The sequence below is a fragment of the Choloepus didactylus genome, chromosome 2 (genome assembly GCF_015220235.1).
Source record: "Choloepus didactylus isolate mChoDid1 chromosome 2, mChoDid1.pri, whole genome shotgun sequence".
Lineage (NCBI taxonomy): Eukaryota > Metazoa > Chordata > Mammalia > Pilosa > Megalonychidae > Choloepus > Choloepus didactylus.
Genome location: NC_051308.1, coordinates 91,911,501 through 91,933,282, shown reverse-complemented (window position 1 = coordinate 91,933,282; position 21,782 = coordinate 91,911,501). Strand labels below are relative to the sequence as shown.

The following is a 21,782-nucleotide window of genomic DNA, read 5'->3' as shown; positions in this document are numbered from 1 at the left end:
GCCTCATCTCTGGCAGAGATGACAGAGGCCACTGACACAAAGACTGGTTTTTACCTCTACATATGAATTGTGGGCAGGATTAGAGCTTCAGCCTCTCTTTTTGGCCATGGAGATCACCATTTTGGCAGGGAAAGGAAGGCTAAGAGAGTTGATGTGATTAACCACAGACACTCAGATTGCTCATAAAGCCCGGTCTGGAACAGAGCTCTCTGGACTCCCAGCCAGTGCTCTTCCCCATCACATTATTAGGAATGGATTTGTTGCACTGTAACACTGTTGTTCTGTGATATTTCCCTAAAGACAGCATTAGAATAGCAATCTTTGCACATATGTGTATTTTGTGTACTAGGTATTGATATATGTATTTGTGTACTGGTTATGTCTGTGTTTAAACTGGATCATGTAAAGTACTTAAAATGGCTCATTCCTTTAGCTAACATTTGCTGAATGCCTACTGTATGCCAGACTCTGTGATAGGTTCTCAGAATTCAAAGATACATTCAAAGACACGATCCTTGATCTTTTCTTTTAATTCAGTTTTATTGAAACATATTCACATGCCATACAACCAACTGTTCACAGTATGATCATATAGTCATGCATTCATCACCACAATCTATTTCTGAATATTTTCCTTACATCAGAAAGAGTCAGAATCAGAATAAAAAATAAAAGTAAAAAAAAAAGAACACCCAAACCATCTCCCCCATCCCACCCTATTTGTCATTTAGTTTTTATCCCCATTTTCCTGTGACCCTTGATCTTAAAGAGTCTCAGCCTGGTGGAGAAAATGAACTGGGGAAAAAAAAAAAGAATGGTAGTACAAAATGCAATGAAACCCATACCAAAGCTGTGAAGGAATTAGAGGAGCAGGCAAACAAATCAGTTAGGGAGAAGGGGCAGGAAAAATGTTTTCTGAGAAAGTAATACCAAACTTATGTCTACAGGATGAGTTAACAAGGCCTTTCAATCCTTTTAAGTTCCCAGGGATGACAGCTGTAGTCATCATGGTTATGAGACTCTGGTGTCACAGTCACAGTTGCCATTGACCTGACAAGATCCTGCTTTGAACCTTGAAGATCTCCCAACTGTAGTCTTTTCTTCATTTGCAATGAATCCTGTGATTCCGAGCCCCATAGATCCTAGTAGTATTCACATTCAGAAAGCAGAAGTCTGGAAAAGGTGAAGGAAGGAGAAGAAAAACAAGAGCCCGCTTAGAACTCCACTAAAAGCAAACAGGTTTAAAGAGTCTCCCAACCCACCTCCACCTGTACAGTTCCTCCCCATCCTTTCAGACCAAGTGCAGATGCAACTTCCAGGAAGCCTTCCCCAATTCCTCCCATCAAAAATGGTCTCTCCTTTTTCTGAAGGCCCATAGGTATCATTGCCTCCTCCATGATACCTAAAGCACCCAACCTTGAATCGCAGTTCTAGAGAGATATCCGAGTCTCAGACCTCAGAGATGGGAGGGAAGGGGGCAGAGCCCTGAGCTGCCCTCAGTGTATCAGGGAAGACATGGTTGAAAGCTGAACATACATGGACATTTCCACTCTAGCCTCTCCCTACACTCTCCCACCTACCTACTTGCTGGACAGTCCAGCCATTCCAAACTCTTCTCAGTTATCTAAAGCTGATTTGCTAGGTTATTCTTCCATATTGTTGCACAGTGGCTTCTGTGCTTGGAAGTCCTGCTCACTCCTTGTTTACCCCACAAAAGCCTACTCAAGCATTGCCTGCTTTGTAAACCCTTCTCAGGCCCTTCCCTCTCTGCCCAACCCTCCACCCAGGTAAGTTTAACAACACCTTTCAGTTTCACTGTAGCCTCAATATATTTCTGTCAGAGCACCATCAGCATCATCATACTTCTTGCTACAGTCTGCTGGATAATGAGAAGCTTCAGGTCAAAAGTTATGTCTTATTCACCTCAGTGTCCCCAGTACCTAAGTGAAAGAGCACATGAATGAGCTTATATCCTTCACTGTCTTTCCTTGTGGCCCCATCAGTGTCCTCCCCATCGTAGCCCCACAATAAAGTTGTGTTGTTGAATGAATCAATATAGTTATTCACACTCATACTTTAACATGCCAACCCACAACAATTGTAATAAAGTGTTGATTTTTTTAAAATGCTCTATAAAAATGAAATTTGTTTTAAATATTTGTCAAAAGAATCTGACTTCATCAAGTGCTCAGTCCTCAAAGCCCGAGTAATGCCTCACGCAAGCACCGTATGTCTCTCTCGGGATGAAGCTGCTTACAGGCCTCTCCTGCAAAGGTCACCTTGAGAGCACAGCCAGGAGCTCCCTTCCTCCTCTCCTTGTTCCCCACACTTCCCAGAACAGTAAGGCTGCAGGGCAGCAGGAATGGGGCAGGGCACAGGTGTGTAGACATGTAGCAATGGGTCACCAAGTCAGTCAAATAGAAGGAGAAGATTTCAGTGGACAGTCTTCATCTGCTTGTCACTGTGGCCCTACTGTTGGCCATATTTTACACTTTCTAGGAACATATCTCACAATTGCCAACATCAGTGTGTATAAGGAAAGGTGAGAGAGAATCCCCAAACATAATTTAGCCACAAGTTCCCATTTGCTCCCTAACCAAAGCTCTTACCAGAGATGCCGTGTTCTACCTCATGTTCTAGGTGTAAATGTCCCTAAGCCCTCTCTTTCACCCTTTGGCAGATGTGAAGTCAGAAAGTGGTGGTTACAGCGAGCAGAGAGGGTGTTTCCCACCCAGTGGAGTGCTGGTCATTTCTTTGGTCAGGCCAGAACAACATCTGCTCCCCAGAGGAGGGAAAGGGCTCGTGACCCCCAAACCAGCTCCAGTTTTGCTAGAATTTGCAGCTCCAAGGGGAAAAGGACCACGTGGTGCTAGCTAGTGGATGCTAGATTGCTAATGTGGGGCCAGAGTTAGGTGTGAGAAGAGAGGATAATGCCTGAGAGGGCCCAGGAAGGAGGTTTGCAGAAGACAAGTCTCCTCTTCATTCTTTCTTAGGCAGTCAGAGGCCCTCAGCTAGTCTGTGTGGGGGAGCATTCATGTGAAATGAGACAAATGCACTGCCTGTGGGACAATGCAGCCCCTCAGACACAGCTCACAGTGTTCAGGTGGGAAAGAAGAGCACTGCTGGATTTCAGCCCCCGGCCCCAGCCCCTTCTGCCAGCTGTCCTTACAGCCTTCACCACCGAAGCTAGGGGCCCCTGAGGCTGCTACATAGTCTGTGGCTCACTTCCTCCTGCCTCAAAACTTTCTGAACCTACCAGCTACACCAAACCCCAGACTGAACATCCACCTTGAATGGGACTGAGAGCAGAGAGGGAGAGCAGGGGAGTCATTCCTCCCATAAATCTCTGTTCAATGGGAGAAATAACATCAATCTCCCCTCCACCCATTTTCTACTTCTCTGCTGTCCCAAGTGCACCACCATTTTCTCACCTCTCTCTGTTTCTCTTTCCCCTTAGGCCAGGAGAAGCCAGAGTGACACCTTGCTGCTCAGAAACAAGCAGCTGTGCTCCACATGTAGAGAAATAAAAATGGTAGGCAAGGAGCGGGGGTTGACAGATGGGCATGGACATCCCCAGGGCATAACACTACCCCTCCCCAATTAAAGCCCTGCAAAGCGCTGGGGCCTCTTGTAGGGAAGGCATTGGTGAAGGCTGCACATGAGGAGCTGTTGGCCCTGGGAGCACCATCACCTGACATAATAGGATAAACTTTTCCCACTTTCAACAAGCCAAAAGCAAACAAAGGTAGATAGGCCAGATGGTTTGGGCTCCTATGGTGAACTTCATAGAGGTTCAGGGGGTCATAGAGCTTCTTCTCCCCTACTTAATATCTCCCCAACACAACACACATTCACATACGCATGTGCACACACATGCACACACACAGTCCTCCTCCACCATTACAATCATCAAGCCATTGGCTTCATCTTTGGGTCCATCATTAATTCAGTCTGCACCTCGGGAAAAAAGGTAAGGAGAGGTTCTATAATACTTTTTAGGTACTGGGAGATGGCACTTGCCCTGGATATCTGTAAATGGTTGTGGGGTGGGTGTGGAGGGTTTGTTAGGGACAAAAATGAAACATATCAAGGGGAATGTGGAGGGAGCAAGGATGAACTTCTGTCATCTGTCAGAGTTGCTGAAGAAAGAGGCCTTCTTCCAGAGGGAAGCTGTGCCTGGGTCAGAGTTAGGACTAGGGTCAGTTTAAGGCTTAGGGTTAGCGTTAGAAAGGTTGTTAGGGTAAGTAAGGCTCGGACTTAGGTTGAGGGTTAGTTTAACTAAATGGTTAGGTTTAGGGTAGGAGTTGCGGAAGGGTCTCTCCAACTCGGAGATCATAAGATTCTCCCCTGACTTGGGGGAGAAGGTGGAACTAGAGGTGCAATAAGAGGAAGGGAAAGGGATGGAAGAAAACAGGAGACCTAAAAAAGACTCCTTCGATGGGTTCATGGCAAAAGTACTTAGGGCTAGTTGGACAAGAGAAAGAGCAGCAGCTCTGTGAACTTTTTTGTGGGATTTGGAAATTTAACTGGAGCCACTGGCAAAGGTGTCCTGGATGTTACAGTCAGTGTTAATTTTCAACAGAATTAGGAGCATAGTATTCAATATTAGCATTGACTGGAGTCTGAGACACTAGATTGGATTTCTTTTGGTCGTCTTATTCCTGGAATCACGTGTCCGCATTTAGAACATGCTGACCTTGGGCCTAAACTGGCCTTGACCAGCTGGCTTGCTTGGTATTTTAGCAGCTGTCCTTTTTCTCAAGACCTCTTCTCTGTCCTTTGCCCTGACAGGAGTGGAACCACACAGTGCAGTTTAACTGTTTGGTGCAGCTTGCCTCTGCAGCAAACTGTAGACACCCTCCCTGTAACAACCCTCTGCCCCACCAGCTTCCAAAAGTAAGAGCCTCAAATGCACAAGTGCCAGAGCCCCTTTCCTACTGCTGTCAGAACTAGTGCATGCAGAACCTGGTGGCAAACTTGTATAAGGTTAGAAAACAATGGGGAAATACTCTTGCTTCACTGTGTGCAGTAACACCTCAATATTCTTCCAGAAGGAAGGACTGCAGATCTGACACCCCTCCATAAATGCAGAGCATTTATGAAAAAAACACAGCTAACATCATATTTAGTGGTGAAAAGACTAGATGAATTCCCCCTTAAGATCAGGAAAAAATTAGAATGTCTGCTCTCAACACTTCTATTCAACATTGTACTGTATACTCTAACCAGAGCAGTTAGACAAGAAAAAGAAAGAAAAGTCATCTGGATTGGAAATGAAGAAGTAGAACTATCTCTATTCACAGATATCATGATCTTATATGTAGAAAATCCTAAAGAGTCCATGTGAAACTATTAAAGCTAATAAATCAGTACAGCAGGATCACAGAATACAAGATCAATATACAAAAATTAATTGTATTTATACATGTACACTTGCAATGAACAATCCAAAAATGAAATTAATAAAACAATTCTATTCCTAATAGCTTCAAAAAATAAAATACATAGGAATAAATTTAACAAAAGAAGTGCAAGCTTTGTACATCAAAACCTATAAAACATCATTGAAAGACATTAAAGAAGACCTAAATAAATGGAAAAAATCCTGTGTTCATAGATTGGAAGACACTAATACTCCCCAATTGACATATAGATTCAACAAAATCCTTCTCAAAGTCCCAGATGCCTATTGTGAATAAATTGACAAACAGATCTTAAAATTCTTATGGAAATGTAAGAGACCCAGGAAAGACAAAACAGTCTTGAAAAAGAACAAAGTTGGAGGATTCACACTTCCTGATTTCAAAACTTATTACAAAGCTACAGTAATCAAGACCATGCAGTACTGGCATAAGGATAGACATATGGATCGATGGAATAGAATTGAGAGACCAGAAATGAACCATTAGATTTTTGGACAACTGATTTTTGACAAGAGTGCCAAGACAATTCAATGGGGAAAGAATAGTCTCTTCAACAAATGATAATGGGACAACTGGATGTCCACATGAAAATGAATGATGTTGGATCCCTACCTCGCAATGCACACAAAAAATAGCTCAAAATGGGCCAAATACTAAGTATAAGGGCTAAAACCATAAAATTCTTAGAAGAAAATGTAGGCATAAATTTTTGTGGCCTTGGATCAGGCAATGGTTTCTTAGATATGACACCAAAAGCACAAGAGACAATGGAAAAAATAGATAAATTAGAGTTCATTAAAATTAAAACTTTTTTGCTACAAAGAACATCATCAAGAAAGGGAAAAGACAACTTACAGATTGGGAGAAAATATTTGCAAATCATATATCTGATGAGGGACTGGTATCCAGAATTTATAAAGAATGCTTATAATTCAACAATAAAAAGACAAATAACCCAATTTAAAAATGGGTAAAAGATTTAGTAGACATTTCTCCAAAGAAGATATGCAAATGTCCAATAAGCATATGAAAAAATGTTCAACATCATTAGTCATTAGAGAAATGTCACTCAAAACCACAATGAGATACTATTTTATACCCAGTAAAGAGGGACAATAAATAGTGTGGGTAAGGATGTGGAGAAATTAGAACCCCTATATATTGCTGGTGGGAATGTAAAACAGTATAACTATTAGAAAACAGTTTCACAGTTCCTTAAAAAGTTAAACCTAGAGTCATCATATGACCCAGCAATTCCACTCCTAGGTTATACCCAAAGAGAATTCAAAACATGTCTACACAAAAACTTGTACAAAAATGTTCATAGCAGCAGTGTTCGTCATAGCCCCAAAGTGGAAACAATCCAAATGTCCATCATATGATGAATAGATAAAAAAAAATGGTATAGCCATACAATTGAACATTATGTGACTAGAAAAAGAATGCAGTACTGCTATGATATGTATGAACCTTGAAAACATCATGCTAAGTGAAAAGAAACCAGACACAAAATGGAAATGATTCCATTTATATGAAATGTCCAGAATTGGTAAATCCATAGAGAGAGAAAGTAGAATAGTGGCTGCCAGGGACTGGGGGGGAGAGGTGAAAGGGGAATGACTGCTAATTGGTATGGAGTTTCTTTTGGGGGTGATGAAACTGTTCAGTGGTGATGGTTGCACAACCTTGTGAATATACTAAAAACCACTGGATTGTACACTTCAAAATGGTGAATTTTATGGCATGTGAATTATATCTCAATAAAAAAATAGATTAGCCCTGCTCACAGACATAGGGGACTGGTGGTTTGATGGACTGAGTGCTTTACCATGGGACTGGCCCTTGGCAAGACTGTTGCTGCAAAGGAGAGGCTAGGCCTCCCTATAATTGTGCCTAAGAGCCTCCTCCCGAATGCCTCTTTGTTGCTCAGATGTGGCCCTGTCTCTCTAGCTAAGCCAACTTGAAAGGTGAAATCACTGCCCTACCCCCTAGGTGGGATCTGACACCCAGAGGAGTAAATCTCCCCAGCAACGTGGAATATGACTCCCGGGGAGGAATCTGGACCCAGTATTGTGGGATGGAGAACATCTTCTTGACCAAAAGGGGGATGTGAAAGGAAATGAAATAAGTTTCAGTGGCAGAGCAATTCCAAAAGGAGCCGAGAGGTCACTCTGGTGGGCACTCTTACGCACAATGTAGACAACCCTTTTTAGGTTCTAATGAATTGGAATAGCTAGCAGTAAATACCTGAAACTATCGAACTACAACCCAGAACCCATGAATCTTGAAGACGATTGTATAAAAATGCAGCTTATGAGGGGTGACAATGTGATTGGGAAAGCCATATGGACCACACTCCCCTTTGTCCAGTGTATGGATGAATGAGTAGAAAAATGGGGGGAAAAAAAAAGGCACCCAGTGTTCCTTTTTACTTTAATTGTTCTTTTTCACTTTAATTTTTATTCTTATTATTTTTGTGTGTGTGGTAATGAAAATGTTCAAAAATTTGAATGTACCCTTTGTATGACTGCATGGTATGTGAATATATCTTAATAAAAATGAATTTTTTTAAAAAAAGCATAAAATGAATGTATCCTTAAAAAAAAAATCCCCAGTAGGGCCAGGCATGTGTAACTATTCATATTCCTGCTTAACCTAGGACCAGGAACTCAACCATTAAGTGTGGAAAAAATATCTACTGATGATAGCTCCCTTGGCTTTCTGCATGATTATTGCCTAAACTTTCTTTACCATATATGTGCTTCCAACAGCTCATCTTCCCCTTAAGATATCTATTTTGTAGCCCTTCTGTTATCTGCTTTGCTCTCTAACGAACACTTTCAAAGTGCCTTAAAAGTTGGATTGTCAAGCTGGACACAATGTAGTTAGGCATCCTCTAACATATATATTAATTCATTCCAGAAGTCTATTTATAAAATTCTATTCATTTCAACAAATGTTTATTGATTGCCTGCCATGGACCAGGTACTTAGGTAATGCTTCAACTGAAAAAAAAAAAAAGCAAAAATAAAAATAAAGCAAGAACTTCTGTCAGAAGGAGAGAAACTTAAAGAAATGTTAACCCACTCCACTAAAGGTGTTGGGGTTACCAACAGAAGCAGGACCCACACAGCATTGAATGGGGCAGCATTTTATTCACATAGAGAAAAGACAGCACTTAAAGTCATCTTCACTAGTAGGCATCGATTCCCCATAGCCAACAGGTCTCAATACATGGCTGACACAGGAAAAAGTTCTATATGCAGCACCCCTGTCTTGTGTGTTTGTGTGCGTAGTGGAGGAGCCCTGCTCACTCCCCACCAGGGACATGTATACCACCATGGTTGAGTCAGATGCCATAAAGCATGCCCGCCTTAATCAGGCTGTCTCCAGTGAATATTTACATATGCTCAGGACAATGGGGGAAGAAATGTACTGGCAGTCCCCTTATCTACTAGGGGATAGTGCCTTATCTTGCCAGGCTGACATCTCTGGTCTTGAGCACAGGATGTTTTTATGCATCCCAAGGAAAGGGAGCAGGCTGTGTGATAAATGTAAATAGAAATAGTCCTGGTGTGGAGTGAATGGGGGTTGGGGTGGGTAGTTTAAAATCAAGGAAGGCTTCTTGAAAGGAAAAACACTAATGCAGGATTTTCAAGAATAAATAGTTCATCACGTGACATTCCTTTTATCAGAGACAACATGCTGTCTTTGATGACCTTCTTCTGAGGTAGTCTCTATATCCCACTTCAGTGTAAGTTTTGGAAAATGACAGTACTAGCTAGATTAAGGGGCTTCAGAATAGAAGTCGTAAGTCATACTGAGGTAGAGAGTTTCCTCCATCTTTCCTTGGAATGGAGCCAACTTGAGATAAAATTTTGAAAACAAGAAAAGTCTCTGGCACATTTTCCCCTTCTTTTATGTATCCAGAAACCTCTCCTCAGCTTCTCAATAATGTCTCTGCTGCCCACACTACCCCCAGATGCTCCTTGTTACCAGATCTCCGCTTTCCTCCCCCTCCCTATCCTCCCCTCAGCTAAAGAATTAGGAGAACAATCTGATTATGTACAGTAGGTACTTGGCATTCATGTAGATTTAATATTCATTTTTTTGCTTCTTTTAAGCCACCTCTAATGGTCCTTAGTGAGTGGCCCAGCTGAACACCTTGCATCCACATCTCTGATTAACTTTTCATTTTCATGTTTACAGTAAATTTTGAAAAAGTAATGACAAAAATGCTTCTTAGTTAAAACATGATCTCTGAAAGACAGCTACTGTCTAGTATTAGTAACAGATGTGAAAAAGTTCAAGAAATTGGTGTTTCTTAACCAGGAATACTGTAACTGTATAATTTATTTTAGCCCTGTATGAAGGGCACACTTAAAAATATCAAATATTCATCAAAGTAGGTTCACTTATTCATTAATTCAATCAACAAATATTTCCTAAACAGGCACTGTGTTAGGACCTGGAAAGGCAGAAATAGAGAGATGGTCTCTGCCTTGTGAAGCTGAAAATCTATAGGGAAGCCAGATATTAATCAATTAATATAACAAAGAGTCATGTGTGTTTGATAGGGGAAGCCCAGAGAATAATAGACATATAAGGCAAAGGACTACCAAACAATAGTCCAAGAGTCATTGGTCTCTATGAGACAGTGATGGTTAATCTGGGACATAAAAAATTGTGTGGGGGAGAGGGGGTGATCTAGGCAAAGAGAATTTGAAGGTTTACTAACCTTGAGGCACCTAACTTCAACATCTGATAACCCAGAGTAACAGAGACCTTGCTATGACTTGTAGAGCAGGGTGATGCCCTCTGGTCCATTCATATCACAAAAGGATGTATATCCCAACAACAACAACAACAAAATGCCAGGACCAGATGGCTTCACAGGTAAATTCTACCAAAAATTCCAAGAAGAATTAATACCAGTTGCACTCAGACTCTTCCAAAAAAATTGAAGCAGAGGGCACACTACCTAATTCATTCTATGAGGCCTACATCACCCTAATATCAAAGCCAGATAAAGATACCACAAAAAAGAAAATTACAGACCAATACCCTTTATGAATATACATGCAAAAATCTCAACAAAATACTAGCAAACTGAATTCAACAGGACACTAAAAGAAGTTTACACCATTGTGCTGGCTTGGAACCATGTACTCCAGAAAAACATGTCCTTAAAATTAATCCACTTCTGTGGGTGTGAATCCTTGTAAATAGAACCTTTTGATGGGGTTACTTCAGTTCATGTGTGGCCCAACTGAACCAAGATGGTCTTAATACTATTACTGAAGGCCTTATAGGGAAAGCCACAAAGAGAGAGAAAGCCAGAGGGAACAGCCAGAAGCCGACAGCCAGTGGAACCAGGAAGAGAAGGGAGAAGCCAGGAGAGGCTGCCGTGTGTTTTGCCATGTGACAGAAAAGCTGAGGACCAAGGATCATCGGCAGTCAGCCCTAGAATACCACAGTTTTCTGGGAGAAAGAACTGCCTTGATGACACCTTGATTTTGGACTTCTCCTAGCTTCAAAACCGTGGGCCAATGAATTCCCATTGTTTAAGCAGCCAGGAAACAAAAACATGATCACACAAAATTCATCCCAGGTATGCAAGGGTGGTTCAACATAAGAAAATCAATTAACAATACACCACATTAGCAGAATAAAGGGGAAAAAAACACATAATCATCTCAATTGACATAGAAAAGGCATTTGAGAAAATCCAGCACCCCTTCTTGAGAAAAAAGCAGCTAGTAAACTAGGAATAGAAGGAAATTTCCTCAGCATGATCAAGGGCATACATGAGAAAAACACCACTGACATATACTCAGTGGTGAAAGATTGAAAGCTTTCCCTCTTAGATCTGGAACAAGGCAAGGATGCCCACTGTCACCACGATTATTCAACATTTTACTGGAAGTTCTAGCCAGAGAAGTTATGCAAGAAAAAGAAATAAAAGGCATCCAAATTGGAAAGGAAGAAATAAAACTTTCACTATGCACAGATGACATGATCCTATGTATAGAAAGACCTGAAAAATCTACAACAAAGCTACTAGAGCTGATAAACAAATTCAACAATGTGGAGGAGTACAAGATGAACACCCCCAAATCAGTAGTGTTTATATACACTAGTAATAAGCAATCTGAAGAGGAAATTAAGAAAAAAAATCTATTTACAGTGGCAACTAAAAGAATCAAATATCTAGGAATAAATTTAACCAAGGATGTAAAAGACATACACTGAAAACTACAAAACATTGTTAAAAGAAAGTAAAGAAGACCTAAATATATGGAAGGATATTCCATGCTCAAGGATTGAAAGAATAACTCTTGTTAAGATGTCAGTTCTACCCAAAGCAATTTACGGATTCAATGCAATCCCAATCAAAATTCCAACAGTCGTCTTTGCAGGAATGAAAAAGCCAATCATCAAATTTATTTTGAAGGGTAAGGGGCCCTAAATATCCAAAAACATCTTTAAAAAGAACGAAGTCAGGGTACTCATCCTTCCTGATTTTAAAACTTATTGCAAAGCTACAATGGTCAAAACATCATGGTACTGGCACAAGAACAGATATATAGACAATGGAATTGAATTGAGAATTCAGAAATAGACTCACACATGTATGGGCATTTGATTTTTGGCAAGGGTGCCAAGTCAGTTCTATTGGGAAAGAATAGTCTCTTCAACAAATGGTGCTGGGAGAACTGGTTGTCCATATGCAAAAGATTGAAGGAAGACCCCTGACTCATACCATATACCAAAATTAACTCAGAATGAATCAAAGATCTAAATAGAAGAACCAGGAGTATAAAACTCCTAAAAGAAAATGCGGGAAAGCCTCTTCAGGACCTTGTGTTAGGCAATGATTTCTTAGATGTTACACCAAAAGTACAAGCAGTAAAAGAAAAAATAGTTAAAGGGGACTTCATCAAAATGAAAAACTTTTGTGCATCAAAGGAATTCATTATGAAAATAAAAAGGGATCCTACAGAATGGGAGAAAATAGTTGGAAACTACATATCAGATAAGGGTTTATTATGCAGAATTTATGTAGAAATCCTCCAAATCAACAACAAAAAGGCAAACGATCCAATTAAAAATGGGCAAAAGGCTTGGCTAGACATTTCTCCAAAGAAGATATACAAATGGCCTAAAAGCATATGAAAAGATGCTCAACATCATTAGCCATCAGGGAAGTGTAAGTGAAAACCACAATGAGATACCATTTCACACCCACTAGAATGGTTACTATTTTAAAAAAGAAAAATAGCAAGTGTTGGAGAGGATGTGGAGAAACCAGAACACTCATCATTGTTCCTGAGAATGTAAAATGGTGCGTCCACTGTGAAAAATAATTTGGCAGTTACTCAGAAAGTTAAATATAGAATCACCATATGACCCAGGAATCTCACTTCTAGGATTATACTCAAAAGAATTGAAAACAGGGACTTGAACAGATATTTGCACACTTAATTTAATAGCAGAATTGTTTATAATTGCAAAAAGATGGAAGCATCCCAAGTGTCCGTCACCAGATGAATGAATAAATAAAATGTTGTATATGCATACAATGGAGTATTATGTAGCTGTGCAAAGGAACAAAGTTCTGATACATACGACAACATGGGTGAACCTTAAAGTCATCGTGTGAGTGAAATAAGCCAGTGACATAAAAGGACAAATATTGCATGATCTTGCTAATGTGAAATAATTAGAATAAGCAAGTCCATAGATTTATAAACTAGAATACAGGCTACAAGGGGCTAGGTTGGGGGTAGGAAATGGGGAGTTATAGCTTAATTGGTAAAGAATTTCTTTTGGGGGTGATGGAAAAGTTTTGTCAGTGGATGGTGGTGATTGCAGCACAACATTGTGAATATAATTAACACAACTGAATTACGTATCTTAATGTGGTTAAAGAGGGAAATTTTAGGTTGAGTATATGTATGTTACTAAAATAATTTTTTAAAAATCTTCTAACCCAGAAAAAAGGGGGCATTATTGGGACAACTGAAGAAATTATAAGAGGGACTGGATGCTTTTTATCAGGGTTAAATTTCTTGATCTTGATAGCTTTACTTAAGGTAGTTACATAGTAAGTGTAGTTGTTTTCAGAAAATGTACCTAGAATTGTTAAGTATTAGAGGAGCATGATATATACAATCTACTCTCAAATCTTTAGATAATAGACAGGTGATAGATAGATAGATGATAGATAGATAGATAGATAGGTAGATAGATAGATAGATAGGAAGAATGATATAATAAATGTCATAAAATGCTAAAAGTTGGTAAATTTGGCTATCTGGGTGACATGATATATTGGAGTTCTTTGTATTGATTTTGGATTATTCTTGCAACTTTCCTGTAACTTTGAAGTTATTTCAAAATAAAAAGTTTAAAAAAAAAGATTTATGGATGTCTTTGGTATTAAACACAACTTGAAATTGCTAGGATGGTACATAATTTACTTAAGTCAGAATGCAGTTTTGGACAGTGTTCTAAATGAGACTGTCTTCCTCAGGTACAACCAAGAACTATGATAATCCCAGATGATCTGAAACTATCCTTTGAGAATTTTATGAATCAAAAGTAAGTCAGAGATTTTAACTGAGATCAGACTTTAATTATGATTATATTTGTTTGGGAATACAAGATAGTGGATTGTGAAACATAGTAAGTAAATACATAGGAAATATTAAGGGAATGGGCTTGACTGTTTTCACTTTCTGATTAACTTATAGTTAAACCAAAAAAATTTTCTATAACCTTTTTGCTTGAACAACTACTGAAACTACCGTAGAAAGTTTTATCTTCCTTTCCACCTTCACCACACATTATAAGGCCTAGGATAGAAGATCCCTTTGATAAGTCATGCAGAACTAAATATAAATTCTCCACGTAGATGACATATCTAATTCAGAAGGTATGAGAGATTACACATAATCGGTCCTGAGTCCAGAACATCCTCTGCTACTTTTTAATAGCTAAATCTCTGTTTTTAGTTTCTTTTGTTGTCATTTGCTGCTTTCTTATCAAGATAAGAAATAAATTCCAGTCAAATTTTGATTTGTTAGGTAACAAATAATCAAAGTTCTTTTCTGTATTTAAATATCAGAAGGGGAAGAAGGACTGAGTCTTTATTAAAAAACCATGTACTCATTCTGGATAAGACAGGTTGGTAGACTTGCCTTGCAGTACATGTTTGGAATGTAGACACATAGTCAACCTGATGTATGACCATCCAAAGAAGTTATGTGTGATCTAATGGCAAGCTTTAAATTTTTTGTCTCATAAAGAGAGCAATGTGGAAAATACATAGGTATTTTTATAACTCTATACTGTACAGTGGTAGATGTTCTGATTCCTTTAATAACCTCGGGGCCATTTGTTCAAGGCTGAAATGTAGACTCAGATGCACTGAAACTAGGTGTCAGGTGCCTGGTGCAGATAGACAGAGTGGTGGAGGAAATGGGTATTTGGGCAGCACAGCCTCCAGCACTAATAGAATTTAACCACATTGACTTTATATATCTAAAGAGCTCTTACATCAGATCACAGTAAAAGTAATTATAATAAATATTCTTTATTAACTTTACATGGATAACTGAACTATTTAAAATGAGGATTTTCTGAGCAAAAGTTCACTCTTCTATAGAAGAGACTTGTTAAATTTGTTGCCCCATATTGTTTATCTTGCTAGTTTGTAATTTAAATAAACTCTCAAATCCCAGAATCGTTAGTGGATTTTGCTTTAAACAAATAGCTCTCATCCCTTTAAAGCTAAAACCATTGGTTGGACTAAAATCATGTTAATACCAACCAGGAGTACTTAAGATTGGTCACTTTTTTTCAGTGTTATGATGGAAAATGTACTATGTCTCTTTGAAACTTATCTTATGTAACTATAAAGTCATAGTATGATTTTGTTTGTGGCTTATAAAATCTGTCACCATAGTTTTTAAGTCTCACTACATCTATAGGCAAGTGGAGGTGTCCTCATGGAAACAATAACTTCTTTAAAAAGTGACTTTAATTATGGCCACTGAATGAATTACAATGATATTTGTTGAATGGAAGGAAAGATGGAAGGGAGGGAGGAAGGAATAAAATGATGGATGGATGGATGGATGGATGGATGGATATATATTTGCTGAATTATAGTGTCAATGTATCTTAAACTATTCAGTCCTGCAAATACCACCTGCCTATTTGCCCAAAGTGAGTAATAGAATGGGTTTTCTTTCTCATTTTCCCAGTACCAATGAGTACTCCAATGACAACTGAATCAAATAAACTGGCTAGACTGGCCATTTTTAAAATTTAATTGTTTAATTAATTCTCCTTTTAAAGAGCTATTATTTGCATTCACAATGTTGTGCTACCATCACCACCATCCATTACCAAAACATTTCTGTCATTCCAAGTAGGAACCCAGTACATTTTAAGCCTTAAGTTAAAATGTTTTGGAGCAAAACAAAATAGTCTTGGAAAAGTTTTATGGCAATAGAAACAATGAAATGAGTGTAGAGCCTTAAACAGCCCATCAAAATTTATAGATTTGTCAGTTTTTAGAAACTAAGCAATTTAAGCAAATGTAAAAGTGGTTTGGTCTCACATACATTTTGATTAAGGGTCACCTCCACAGCCTTGGACATCAGGAGAAATAGGATGTGGTGAAGACATTTTTCTGTAGAATTACCAGGTTCTAACCAAAATATTCTCTCACTTTTGCTCTTGAAGAGAAGATTATTGATTTGGAAGCATTGCTTCTTTTTTTCCTCTGGAAATTGGAGAATTCATTCTTTAATCCCACCTCTTTTCAGACATATGTGTTCCTGACAGTGGACTAAAAGATTTTTTTAAATGAAGGTTTTCTTGAAATCCATGAAAACACTGTAAGTAAAAACATATTGATAAGTAGTGCTGGACCGGTCATCTCACATGGCTGCAAAGTGGCCTGATCACTAGGGTTAACAGGTACTAGATTTAAGAGACCAACTGTTTTAAAATGCATAAAGACCTGGTCCTTTCCACCCAGCCCTAGCCAATTAACTAATGTGTTTCCTCACTTCTTCCAATCAGGATGATGGGCATTCAACCACCCAAAGCCCAGGCTGTACCCAGACCTTCCCCTGATGACATCCCAACAGGTTTGATTTCTTTTGAAGTACTTGTAGTATGAGACATACTGTTCCAGGGTAGTGGAATGAAAAGTTTAATTCCTAAGATAATTTCTAAATTTTCTAAACAAATTCCCATTCCCTATCCCTTTCTCTTTCTCACATTGCTTTTTGACCTGTTTTGTCTTGCCAGTCCTATATGTCCCTTCTTCAGACCTCCCTTGCCTTTAGCCATGTCATGTTCCTGCTCAGACTTTCTCCAGCTTATATGACTCCACCTCATTCCTTCTAGAGTTCCATAGTCCACTTGCTGAGAAATTTCCATAGAGATGTGGCACAAACTAGATAAAGTCCCTCCACAGACTAGCCTGATGGTACCAGGTGGAAAGGTAACTGTGTCCTCATACTCCTTGATTTGCCTCACCAAGGTCCTGAACCTTCCACCCCACAGATTCCCTAAAAATACCTGCCTTCTCCCAACCACTACCCAATGCTATTCTTATCTTCACTTGCTATTGCTAGAAAAAAGGGTAGAGGCTCAGTTGCCAGCTTCAACCTTGACCTAAGTCTTATCTTTTAGAGAAGCCAATACTGGAGTGGTTGAAGATGGAAGGAGACCATTCTTTGGGGTGATCAAAATCAAGGGTTTAGTGCAACACAGACTGTCACCATAAAGACTTTGTCCATCTTCTCATTTGCTCCCCTATTAACTGAAGCCATCTAAGTTTTTCTTTCATTTGATATGAGATGGAAAATCAAGATAATTTCCTTCGCTTTGTACATATGGGAAAGTCTGAGCTCTATCCTGGGAGGTTGCAGGAAAGCTAGAGCCATAACTGAACTGAAAGGAATCTAGAAAGGAAATTTGAGGATAGAGGATATGTTGGGGGCTGGTGAATGCCAAAAGGGAGTACCAGAGACCCAGGTAAGAGCTAAGGTCTGGAGAGATAACTTTAGTGGAGTGAAAGACTGCAAGTCCCAAAGAACCCTTTCTTATATCCAAAAATATTGGCCTGGTTCATGGCTCTCATTTATCAAAGTGGAAAGATTCTAGAGCTAAAAGCATCTACCCAATGAAAGCTACCCAACCCCCACTGCCCCCTGCCATTCTGTGGTCTGTTACCACCTCATTCTTTTGAGGCCAAAAGAACACTGGCATGTGCAATTGGTTTCATGGTTCTCTGACCCAGCCACATATTCGCTTCAATTTTCCCTTGTACCTGGACTTTTTTGGCCTGACCTCACAAAAGGATGAACCAATCACACATACACACACACACACACACACACACACACACTATCATAAACTTATTTTCAATTATTATCAATGTTTATTTTCTGGTCCTGGAGGTCAATGTAACAAGATGCCTTTCACCAATTTGTTAGTCCTGGAAGTATAGTTCAATTTGCAACATGAGCTAGACTTCGTATATACAGGATCAGCATATTATGTTCTTGGACAGACCTGGTGCTTGCCTATAGAGTCCACCCTAGGACAGCCACCTTGGAGGTGAAACTGCATAGATATGATTGTGGAACTGACTAGGAGCTAAAGCTTGGTAGATCCATGTTGACTCCAGTTTGGGCCTTTCCAAGCTGAGGCTCGGTTTTGTGGATGCTCTCTGAGGTCATGGCGAAAGCACTAACCGAAGAACAGTGACCTGGGTTCAGATCCTAGTCTCACTGTGCAGATTTGACCAAATTGTTTAAACTCTATGGGTTTCCATGTTCCCACCCCTGAAACCAGAACAGCATTTTGTCCCATCAAGGGGCAAAACGAAGAGCCAGACAGCACAAATAGCCTCCCCTTTTGATCAATCCAGAAATCCTGCTGACATTGCTCCAGCCCCGCTGGTTTATACAGCTTAGACATGTCCATACTGCAGTGAGTGTGGCTTATTGCTGAAGCTGCCACCCACCTGTGCTGTGTTTTCTGTGGACATGCAGCAAATACTACATAGCTGACTCATCTCAGCAAACATTACTGTCTAACTCATTCTGCTGGTCACAATAGCAATTTCTAGAATTTTCCTGGATTCACCTAAACCTTATATATTAGCAATAATTCTTAATGAGAACCAAGTGAATGGAAATAGCTTGTCTTACAATTGATGGAAATTCCTTCTGGTTTCATTTATCTTTGCTTTGAACTAAGAGTCCCATGACACCCACAGACTCCTAGTCTCAATAAACATTGGTACAGATGCCAACCACCTGACTTGGGCCTACCTGGCACAGTGGTGTGATGTGGTACGAGGAAGGTGAGAATTCAGGAGACCTGGATTCTGGTTCCAGTCCATCGGTGCCTGGGGCCCTGGACCTCTGTTTCCTCTTCATTACACAATGAGACTGAAGTGGATCTGAGTCGTATGAGTCTGTAACATCTCTCATTCAGTTGGACTGAGGAGCTTGTGCCAGAGAATTGAGGGCTCCAGTTCCCTTAGTCATTCAGAGATTCCCAGTGGGAAAGTGTTGTTTCATGCAGAGGTTTACTCTCCTTCAAACAATGTGTCTTCCTGAAAAGTTGAATATTAACCTACTTTTTGTAAATAAAAATAGATTTGAAGAAGAGGTCAGGATGGTAAGGATTTCAAGGATCCCTAAAATAAATTATTTCATAAAATGAACGTTCATTTTGAAATGCAAGTACTTTCTCCCTACTGCCGCCTTTTTGTAAGATCGCGGTGGTGGTGGTGGTTTTTTAAAGAAAAGTCTGCTGAGAATTGAATCCTCTGTTTCCTCTGACTCACATTACAACTCCAGACATTTTATCTTCTTTTTAATTGAACTACAAAAACTCCTAATACTTGAATTTTATGTTTCCAAGTACTTTTTTCTGGCCTCTTCGACAAGATTTGTGAAAATTTAAATATTGTAGGGGATAAGGTAGCTGTTTCAAAGGAATTCTTATGTGAATTTTGAATCTTTTTTAGAAGGTTGAAGAAGTCTTTTGTGACCGTTAGTTATTTTGAGTTTCTTTAAGGAGAGAATTTAAGCATACCTTGTCCTTCTTACATTGTCCTCTAGAAAACATTCACTACAGGCTGCCCATTCTGGGTCCCAGGACATCAGTCTTCCACGGACTTCTCTCTGAGACCTACAAAACTCTGCAGGAGACACAATTGCAACTCTCTTCCTTGCCCAGAAAGGAGCCAATCAGCAGGAAAATGAGGCAGTGAGTGGCTTGAGCTTGTCACCTTTCAGACTCCCAGAGAGAAAACCACTTTGCCAAGCCAGTCTCTGTCACTAGTGCCTTCTACCCATAATTTCCTCCTATTTCCAAAAAGATGACTCAGTTTTGCCTTCCTAAGAATTGCTGATATTCTGCCTCTTGCCACTACCATCTCACCACTTATCCCAAAGACAAAATGGTTTAATTTACATGATTAAAAAGATTTATCAATTAAAATGGAGCATTGTATCTATTTTGTTAAATGTTTTTATCTGTGTTGTAATAGGCAATATCTTTCTGTTTCTAAAACATTGCAACTCTTTCTTCAGGACAAGAGGCCAGAGGTGGCCCCAGAGTGTTCCTCGTGAATTCAGCCTATTAAGAGTGAGGAAGGAAAATGAAGGCCACCCTTCTGTGCTTATCTCTGTCAGTTAAATCTGGTAGATGACAGAGGATACTGTGATGCAATAACTGCAATTAATTGTTGCAACCCTTGAGGACAGGAACTGTACCTTGTCTTGCCCTTCCCACATCACCTCCTCTAATGACCTGCACATATCAAAAATTCACATAATCTTTGCTCATTCAAATCAATAACAAGTACTTATGTTTTGTAGTTCAGATACTTTGGTTTGAGGCTATTTTGCCTCCAGTTCTGTCCTAGTCTGTATGTCAACCGTGTGAGGGAGACAAAGGAAAACTCTAGGCTTTTGGGCTCACAAATATTATATTTATGGTCATGTATTCTCTGTGCCCAGCTGTAGGGAAGCACATATCAAAAAGGCACCTTCCATTTCTTAGGAAGCAATTGTGTCACCACATTGGAACTAGCCATCATCCTGAGTATGTCCAAGAACCATAAAACACCAAGTAGCAGAAGTATAACAAGTTTGGCAGAACTACCTTTTTTCCTCCTAAGGAAAGCCCTATCTAGAATGAGGTCTTAAGGATGAGGAAGACATTACCAAGCAGAACATAGATTTCCAAGATGGGGAGAAAGCCCTGGCCTTGCATCTTTTAATAAAACTTAAAAAATTGTATTCTCTATAAACTAAATCCTTAAGAATCAAGGTTAAATTAGAAAATCATAGAAATAGACAACATTTAACAACCCCCCTAGGGGACACTAGATGATCAATCCTATTTCAACGATGTCCCCCTCAAGCCCATTCTAATTTGGCACTTTATTAAATATTGTCCTTGTTTCCCACATGTAACTCTTGTCTCTCTAGAAAAAATGTATAACTCAATGAGCATAAGAACAGTGCCTTGTGCTGACACCATATGCCCCCTCAAGAGCTACCCGGACCTGTACTTGAGAGATACTTAGAATGAAGAAAAGTCTGTTCCTAGGCTAGGCTTGTCAAGCAATTTGAGAAAACAATTGAGCTAAGACCCCTGAATTTTGGGATAAGAGGATACAAAGGATTCAGGTAGTAAGACCCTGTGATGGTTAGGTTCATGTGTCACCTTGGCCAGGTGATGGTGCCCAGGTGTCTGGACAAGCAAGCACTGGCCTAACTGTTACTGCAAGGACATTTGTGGCTGGCTAATAAACCAGAAGGCTGGTATGTTAAATCTTCAGTCAATTGGCTGCAGCTGTGACTGATGACGTCATCGAAGGGTGTGTCTTCCACAATGAGAGGATGCAGTCAGTTGGATTAATCCAATCAGTTGAAGACTTTTAAGCGAGACAGATAGAGGACCTTCACTTCTTCTTTAGCTACCCAGCATCACCTGGGGAATTCATCGAACACCTTCATCAGAGTTGCCAGCTCGCTGCCTGCCCTATGGAATTTGGACTCATGCATCCTGCCTTACAGAGTCTGTACTTGTGCATCCTGCCCTATAGAATTTGGACATGTTTATAAAATCTCATATTGGTTCTGTTTCCCTAGAGAACCCTAAATAATACAGACCCAACCTTTGAAGAACTTATCATTTCAACTGGAGAGATAATACACACACATAAAGAGCTGGTACACAGGCCAGTACGTGAACAAGCACGAGTTACTCTCTCCCATAAACAGACGTTCAGTGATTACAGCAGTA

At 39.7% G+C, this 21,782-nt stretch overlaps 1 protein-coding gene across 1 annotated transcript in view; it reads left to right on the top strand.

Moving 5' to 3' along the window:
• C2H1orf105 (chromosome 2 C1orf105 homolog) overlaps positions 1–19,916 on the top strand; it is a 34,640-nt gene extending 14,724 nt beyond the window's left edge. The window contains exons 3-6 of the mRNA XM_037806846.1: positions 3,458–3,532; positions 13,960–14,027; positions 16,521–16,588; positions 19,586–19,916. Of these exons, the coding sequence (XP_037662774.1) occupies positions 3,458–3,532; positions 13,960–14,027; positions 16,521–16,588; positions 19,586–19,737 (363 nt within the window). The 3' untranslated portion in view covers positions 19,738–19,916. The remainder of the gene's footprint in view (positions 1–3,457; positions 3,533–13,959; positions 14,028–16,520; positions 16,589–19,585) is intronic.
• The last annotated feature ends 1,866 nt before the right edge of the window (positions 19,917–21,782 follow it).